The sequence below is a fragment of the Saccostrea cucullata genome, unplaced genomic scaffold (genome assembly GCF_032062105.1).
Source record: "Saccostrea cucullata isolate Sc308-1 unplaced genomic scaffold, CSIRO_AGI_Scuc_v1 ctg19531, whole genome shotgun sequence".
NCBI lineage: Eukaryota > Metazoa > Mollusca > Bivalvia > Ostreida > Ostreidae > Saccostrea > Saccostrea cuccullata.
The window spans coordinates 1-9144 of record NW_026939296.1 but is presented as its reverse complement, the minus strand read 5'-3'; the positions used below and the strand labels follow the sequence as shown (position 1 = coordinate 9144).

General features: G+C 31.5%; 1 protein-coding gene and 1 non-coding gene across 2 annotated transcripts; both read right to left on the bottom strand.

Annotated features, from left to right (window-relative positions):
- Window positions 1-4: 4 nt before the first annotated feature.
- Window positions 5-4426, bottom strand: LOC134252727 (ubiquitin fusion degradation protein 1 homolog; the record flags this gene model as incomplete). The annotated part of the gene is made up of 6 exons (XM_062735235.1): window positions 4286-4426; window positions 3343-3454; window positions 3152-3184; window positions 633-754; window positions 195-325; window positions 5-41 (listed from the first exon to the last, which is right to left on the bottom strand). Coding segments are annotated over exons 1-6 (438 nt in total), but the record flags the coding sequence as incomplete, so codon positions are not given.
- LOC134252728 (U4 spliceosomal RNA) lies at window positions 3608-3746 on the bottom strand. Its single transcript, XR_009989010.1, has one exon. It is a non-coding gene; the product is annotated as a U4 spliceosomal RNA (small nuclear RNA).
- Window positions 4427-9144: the final 4718 nt, after the last annotated feature.

Genomic DNA, 9144 nt, shown 5'->3' with positions numbered 1-9144 from the left:
CTGTTGTCAAGCAGGCAAAACTTCGAAGCATATTTTCCAATCTAAACAATGCTAAGGAGTATATAAAATTAAACTGTTTATAATATTATGGTTTGTTCTTTATCAACTGTATAACCATATAACATGAATAGCTATTACACAGTTTATAAAGCTATGTTTAAATATACAGTTTACATCTTATATTCAAAAGATACACAGCTTTAGGGTTAGTGATGTCAAGAAAGTCCACAGATTGTGGCTGAAATCTGGCAAACGTGGCGACTTTCAGGGAAACATTTTCCACTTGAATCAGATCTCCCTCTGTTAATAACAAATTTGTCATCATCTGAAAGACACAATGAGTGGATATTGAAGTTTTTAAGAGTCAGACAAGATTTTGAATTACAGTAATCAAAAGTACTACAATACCGAACAGCTCTTGTATGAAACAAGAATATTTTCCATAAATTATACATTAGACAAAAATTACAAGTGCACACCTCATGCACACCATTTTTGCAACAAAACCTACGCTATCAGGCAGATATAGGCGACACATGATCAGAAAAGCTCACTTCTGCTTTCAGCTCAAGAGAGCTAAATGCTCACTAAAAACTAAGAGAGATCCTTTTTTATACAAACCCAATACAAACCCAATAAGGAATGTAGATTCTTCCCTCATCAGCTACAAACTCTAGAACTCCACAGTGAGTTTCTCGGTTCTTTTTCTTGTTTGTCAGCTTGAAAAGCATTGGATACTGAATGTGTAATCGAGCTGAAAGGGAATTAGGGATTGTTAAATTTAACCAGAAGTCTCTGTCGAAACTGAAGCTCTACTGGTTTGTACTTATAGCAAAGGAAGAGAAAAGTACTTAAGCAGGTGGGAATTGAAACTTTACAACAGCAATAAATAGAATAATGATCCTTGATAAAGTCTCTTTATGTTAGTGTAGTCTACTTGTGTGCCAAGTTATACTGAAATCAGATCAAAACTGTAAGAGGAATAGCATTTTGAAAAAATTTTACAGAAATTTCTATTTTTAGTAACCACGGCAACACCATTCAAGGAAATCAAAAACCGAAACACGGAATCATGTATCTTAGTGTAGTCTACTTGTGTGCCAAGTTATATTGAAATCAGACTTAAACTGTAGGAGGAATAGCATTTTGAAAGAATTTTACAGAAATTTCTATTTTTAGTAACCACGACAACACCGTTCATGGAAATCAAAAACCGATAAATCTAATTATGTATCTTAGTGCAGTCTACATGTGTGCCAAGTTATATTGAAATCAGACCAAAACTGTAGGAGGAGTAGCATTTTGAAACCATTTTAATGAAATTTCTATTTTTAGTAACCACGACAACACCGTTCAAGGAAATCAAAAACCGATATAAAAATCTATGTATCTTAGTGTAGTCTACTTGTGTGCCAACTTATATTGAAATCAGACCAAAACTGTAGGAGGAGTAGCATTTTGAAAGAATTTCACAGAAAATTCTATTTTTAGTAACCACGGCAACACAGTTTATCGAAATCAAAAACCGATAAACAGAACTATGTATCTTAGTGTAGTCTACTTGTGTGCCAAGTTATATTGAAATCAGACCAAAACTGTAGGAGGAGTAGCATTTTGAAAGAATTTCATAGAAATTTCTATTTTTAGTAACCACGGCAACACCGTTTATAGAAATCAACCAGAAGTCTCTGTTGAGACTCTACTGGTTTGTACTTATAGCAAAGGAAGAGGAAAGTTCATGTACTTCAGCAGTTGGGAATTGAAACTTTACAACAGCAATAAATAGAATAATGATCCTTGATTAAGTCTCTTTATATTCTTAGTGTAGTCTACTTGCATGCCACATTATAATCAGACTAAAACTGTATTTGGAGTAGCATTTTGAAAGTATTTAACAGAAATTTCTATTTTAGTAACCAAGGCAATATTGTTCATCGAAGTCAAAAATACACAGAATTGTATCTTAGTGTAGTCTACTTGTGTGCCAAGTTATATTGAAATCAGACCAAAACTATAGGAGACATGGCATTTTGAAAGAACTTCATAGAAATTTCTATTTTTAGTAACAACGGCAACACCGTTCACCAAAATCAAAAACCGACACAAAGAATTATGTATCTTAGTGTAGTCTACTTGTGTGACGAGTTATATTGAAATCAGGCCAAAACTGTAGGAGACGTAGCATTTTGAAAGAATTTCACAGAAATTTCTATTTTTAGTAACAAAGGCAACACCGTTCATCGAAATCAAAAACCGATAAATAGAATTATGTACCTTAGTGTAGTCTACTTGTGTGCCAAGTTGTATTGAAATCAGACCAAAACTGAAGGAGACGTAGCATTTTGAAAGAATTTCACAGAAATTTCTATTTTTAGTGACCACGGTAGCATCGTTCATCAAAATCGAAACCGATAAACAGAATTATGTACCTTAGTGTAGTCTACTTGTGTGCCAAGTTAAATTGAAATCAGACCAAAACTGTAGGAGGAGTAGCATTTTGAAAGAATTTCACAGAAATTTCTATTTTTAGTAACCAAGGCAACACCGTTCATCGAAATCAAAAACCGATATATACAATTATGTATTTTAGTGTAGTCTACTTGTGTGCCAAGTTATATTGAAATCAGACCAAAACTGTAGGAGGAGTAGCATTTTGAAAGAATTTTACAGAAATTTCTATTTTTAGTAAACACGGCAACACCGTTCATCGAAATCAAAAATCGATATAAAGAATTATGTATCTTAGTGTAGTCTACTTGTGTGCCAAGTTATATTGAAATCAGGCAAAAACTGTAAGAGGAGTAGCATTTTGAAAAATTGTGTACAGACAGACGGACAGACAGACAGACAGACAGACGGACGGACGCCGGACGCATTATTATCGCATAAGCTCTTCTGGTCTGTTACCAGTAGAGCTAAAAATTACAATAAGATACAATAATGTATGATTTTTATCATTCCAAAAGACAGATTTGTCAATTTATCAATTTATATATGTATATCTATAAATTAAAATAAGTTCATTTTTGGGGCAAAATTTACATTTCAAAAAAAGAAATGTGAATTGCTACAATAAATGTCCTCCTCTTCAGAAAAAAGAATAATTATAAAGAACTGGTACATACCATCATATATGCTACAAAATACTTACTTAGCTGATCTAGTGCTGATGGAGGCATAATTACTGAAAATGTACAAAACTTTTTGTAAATTTATATTGTGAAAAAGTAGTTTATCAGCAGTGAAAAATGCAAATCCAACTAAAGTAAATCATTCTGCATCTGTTTTAGAGAAAATTTGCCAGAGAATCAGATAATTTATTTATCTGAATATGTTACATACTTTTTCCTCCTCGTTCCACGTCATCTCTTTCTCCAAGCATAGTGACAGAATAACATCGGTATGTCTGGTTAAAACTCCTTCCCATCTCTGGGAACATCTGACCAAAACCAAACTGTAACACACATATCAAACCGAATATACACAGAGTTCTTGCCATAATTTTTATGGCTTTATGTTCTGTACAGACAGTGTCACTTTAAATGCAGTAAGAGTGTTTCAATTAAGATGGGTACTTGTTTCTGACTTTATATATTAAGTTATCTTGCTCCCTTAGGAGCGATCAAAAATTGCACTAGCGGCCATGTTTCAGGCCCCTGTGCGGGGTATTGGGTATAGTTTTCAACTAGCAATAACCACGCCTCGGATGAACCTCATCGGCTATGGTACCGCCACTGCGCAAAGCTAATGATAAATCACTGTCCGGTAGTCTAAATAGTATTAAAATTGAAGTGTTATTGTGGTGTTTACCAGATACAAATTAAAAATATTAATGAAATCAAATTCAGACAGCTAATTAAGAAGTTAATTTAATACCATACATATACAACAATTTTGAACTTTAGTACTGCAGACTAGTATCATTTACTTTCATCATAGAAAAATATTTTTTTTCAAAAAAAAAAAAATTATTTGTTCAATCTGTTCTCAACGTTTATGATACGTGCATGGGGGAGATAATCGGTACGAGGTAAACAGTTGTTCAAAAATATGTTAAAGGTTATTAGCAGCGTTTTCTTCACATGTTGGTAAGTTTCAATTCTGGTTCATTATTTTCTTAGCTTTGGAATTACATGGATTTTACAAAAAAAAAGTCATTGCAAGGAGGTATTGCATATATTGTCATAAAGATTTTGCAAAAAAAGATGAACATGTGATCAAATACTTGCAGCGTATAAACTACTTGTGTACATGTATTTTCTCTAACACACAAATTGCCGCTTACCATACTGAATGTCCCTGATAATTAACTTCGGAAATACACTTAAACCTAAGTCATCGACTGAAAAATAGAATGACATATACTAAAACAAACAGAAAATTTACACATGCGTAGTTCGACTTTCGGTTTAAGATTTCAGAATTACGATCCCGATGTTAATTAATCTTATGTAAAGAATCTTTTCATTGGTTAAGTTAGCTGGATATTGACCAATAGGAGAATTCATTCGGAACTCCTTGTCGAATATAACGCGCCAAAAATGAGTTGGTAAACAATGACACAAGATGTTCCTCAAAGATATCAAATCTGGGTTTTATGATGCTGTTAGGCACCAGGTATGTGGTTATGAATTGCATGAGAGAAAATATTCGATTTCTCAAAACTGTGTTTGTTAAATTTTTGTTAGTTATAATAGGAAATTGTCAATTGATCACTTTTGTCATTTGACACACACAGATATCTCCCTCCCCATGTGTTTGTTCCTTTCTGTATTTTGACAGGTCTTGCACAATCTTTTGATTGTGTGGTCAACTTGAATAGCATAGTGTTAAGACTTTAAAGGAATACAGAAAACAGTTTGGAATTCAGTCAATTCACAATAAAACGGATTGAATGGGTGTCAGATAAGTCAGTTTTCACTATATAATTTTTATCATTTACAGAGAGTTTTGGTACTGGTGGCCTTTGATGTAGATGCTCTTTGTGCATGTAAAATTCTACAGGTAAGCAGGTTAATCAAAAGATGCCTTCACAAACTCTTACTGTTGTATATATACTGGTGTCTCATTGGTTTATTCCCACTAATGACTTAGCCAAAATTCTGAATTTCTTATTCCCATCTAGCCAAAATTGGGATTTTCACACCTGAGTGGTCACCTTGTATAGTCTGTTTTATTACCTGTACTAATTACCTGTGGTGTATAAGTTCAATATCAAAATACATATAATAAATTCTTGATTTATAACATATTTACTAATTATTCAGTTTCTACATATTTATTACATGTATTTTAAAATACATACCGGTACATTCATATCAATATGAATTTCAAAAAAAAAACAAAAAAAAACTTAGGATCATGTTTTAGGCGTAACAAAAAAATATGTTTGTTTACGGTTACCCGAACGACCCTAATTTTAATCGCCGACCCAAACTTTTTTTTCTTCATAAAAATCCAGAACTTACTGGCCAGTCAGTTTAACTTTTACATTCATCTTTGAAATCGAAATTGAAAGTACAGAAACAAAACCAGTGAGTTTAATTAATTTCTACATCAACAAGTTCATTGCAATTTGCTGACCATTGCGTGGCAGTTGCAAGGGTGTGCAACTAGCATCGCCCAACGCCCGGTGCTACCGTTTTTTGGGGGTAGCAAAAATAAAATTAAAATTATGCATGTATACCCTCGAATCATGAGTTTTCGTGGCATTACGGTTAATTTGTTATAAAGTGTTTTAAGACTGAATAATTGAGATGTTCACTATTTATCACATATACAAACAATAATTCTCCTTATTTTAAAATGAGTTTAACTCGCATATAATTTGTTATTTGTTCAGAAGGTCATTGAATTCTTGCATAGTTGCTCTTTCGATATTTTTGCTGACGTCATGTTTTCGTGGTATTTATAAAACAAGTAAACTATGGAAATCTAGTCGGGCAAAATCCTTATAAATTTTACAGTGTCAAAAATACTAGTTAATTGAGAAAATGATTGCATTATTTGACATGGAAATTTATTTGTTGTTAATTAAGACCACATCTATCAGGCGTGCCTAAGCTGTATTGCAAAATAATTTAAAAATTTTCTCTTTCTCAAAAGTGGCCTAGAAATAATTTTGTAAATCTTTATTTTAATGTTTCATGTTTTAAAATATAAATTCCATGTATACTTAAAGATATTAAATGATTAATTCAATTAATTATCAATGGCTTTATATTTTTTTAAGCATATAACTTTTTAACACCCACAATATTTTCTTTGAAAATTATATAAAAAATGACGTTACTAGATCACCGTAGAAAAAAATATCAAAAGTGGGAAATTCAAAATTATTGTCACATGACCTGAAGTTGTATGGATAGTTAACAGACGATGATATGCAGGATCGCCGGCTGTTAATTTGTAAGTTTGATATTCTAGGCCAAAACACAACGAATAAGCGTATGTTACGCAAATTGTCAAATTTGGGAACTATGCATAACTCACTCGCTATATTTTATTTTGGCAAAGGCAAAAAGGTTTAACATTTGGTCATAAAACATGCACAGCGTTTCCCTTTATTAATAGCAAATATGACGTCATTTCGATCCCGCATTGTGCGATTATTCGTAAAAATAAAATATACCACGAAAACGTATATACCACGAAAACACATGACGGGACGATAATTATAAATACATGATCGAGAAACAGAAATGGTATTTTCACTCATTGTTTTGCTATTTAATTTCCAACTAATGAAAATTTTCCAGGCAGCATGCTCCTACTGTTCTTAAATCACTTTAATCTCATCCATTTTGCAGTACTACCTGACTTATTTACTTAAAAAAACGATCGTTTTTTCCTAATCCGAATTTCCTCCATTCCTCTGTTAATGGTAAATACATGCAGATATCTCATTCAATTATATACGATCCCCCAATCAACTGATAGCTAAGTGTTATGTGATTAAACTTTAATATATATCAATTATACTTAATGGTTTGAAATGAAAATAAAATGATTTTTGCTTCATTTTAGATAAGCTAGACTAGTGCAATATGTTCAGAAAAGAAAAGATAATTTCTTAAAATTTTTTAACTTCAATTTTAAAAGGAATGGCTTAGGACCCTGGCTTTCTCAACAATGAACTTTTTAAAATATTAGTTTTTACAATTTTTTGCCCCTATATTTGGACTGGTCACTTTTAACTGCGGACTACCGGGACTAGTAACTTTATTGCTGTTACAAACCTGTGGGTTAGTATACTTGATTTTATTTTCAATTGCACACCCCTGAGTTATAAGGCAGTTGGCAAGAAAGATAATATTGTCAACCACCCATATTACAAGCCCAAACAAAAGTAAGGCACCATACACAGGGGTTCAAAATTCCTCAAGCCCGACGTCCCGGACTAACCAATTCCGGATCCGGACTCGGCATTTAGAATTCGCCAAAGTCCTGGGACTTGGCTATGTTTCTTGTTTATCTTTTTTTATAAGTTAAAAAAATGATCTTAAAGCTAAAAAAAGCAAATTCTCAAATGTATTAGGTAAAAATGTGGGTTTGTGGGCGTTAAAATACCCATAAAACATTACGAACGTTTCGAAAATACAATTCGTCATTTTATTTTCTGTTGCGGTTAGACTCTTGCTTTTAAGCAATTCCTCATGTTTCCTCCTATATGACAAATGACAATGAGTTTGTTTAATTTCGGTTTTAGCTGTGACTAACAGCACATTCTAATTTCTACTTATTGTAACAGATGGTTTATTCAGTAGTGAGTATTTGTAAAAGTTATTGTAATGTACCAGTAATATATCAGTCTGGTGTTGTGTTAAAATACTCATGACAGTTTATGGAGGAAAAATAAAACATATATATTAATGCATATAGTCTTTATTCATTCAACGCAACAAATGAAAATAAATTATAAGTAACATAAATTTAATGATGTATAGGTAAATATGGACTCTGAAATTTCTTCCTCGGACTTGCCTAAAATTTACTCTTCAAGTCCTGGACTTGACCATGACAAAAAAAATTTTGAACCCCTGCATACAATGGTAAAACTGTTTTTTAATTCAACCAATTCATGTGAATTTGTGTATAAAAAAATTCAATAAAATAAAAAAAAAATCCTACAGGTCTACCGACCCTATTTTATTTCAGCATGTAACAGTAAACAAAGTTATTTTTTTGTTTGGCCTTATGTAAAAATAATTTTAAAAAAATGATTTTCTCGGGAAACAGTGAGAATAAAATTAATATTAATTCATCCATTTTCAGAGAGATTTTTTTTTTTTTTACAGTACACTAAAATTATTGAATGTATTCGGATCATTACTAATTAAATCTTTCCGATAAAGAGATTATACATGTATTCAGAATGAAAGGAAATAGAATTGAGTACAAGTTACTTTGCAGAAATATTTGTACTAAATAGGAACTACATGTATACATGTGCTATAAAAATTAATTGATGGTAAAAATATAATATAATCTGGTTTATATAGTTTACAAGAAATACATAAAAGGTCCATGCAAAACTTATATTTAATTATATCAATTTAGGTTTTTTTTTCTTTTTCTTTCCATGTATAAACATTGACAGTTGTAGCCTTTTATGGTTAGAACCTCGTAAGTTGTTAGAATTTGTTAGAACTTGTTTTCATACCATTTGCATAGTATTTATTCAATAAAATATGTTCAAACCAATTTTAAATGCACAAAAAAAATGTTTGAATGATAAAATAGAGTATCTATTAGAGAATATCTTACTTTAACATATTTCGCAAACAAATCAATTTAGTTTAAGCATATTTATTTCTAAAAAGTTTATTAAAAAATAAACACTTTTACAGATTAAGTTATTAGTCATCTTATTCATGTTTTTCCATTAATGTGATATTTTATTTCAATAAATTATTTAATCATTAGAGTTTAATATTTGCACTTAAGTTTAAACACATGATTACAGTACATAGGTTCAAGATTTCAAAGAATTTATAATACCGTACCTTTCATTCACATTTATTTTTAGAATATCTTTGATACAAAGAATATTAAAATTGGCACTTGAAATTTTTAATAATTTTTAGCTCACCTCAACGAAGTTGGGGGGAGCTTATGTGATACCCTCGGCGTCGGCGTCGGTGT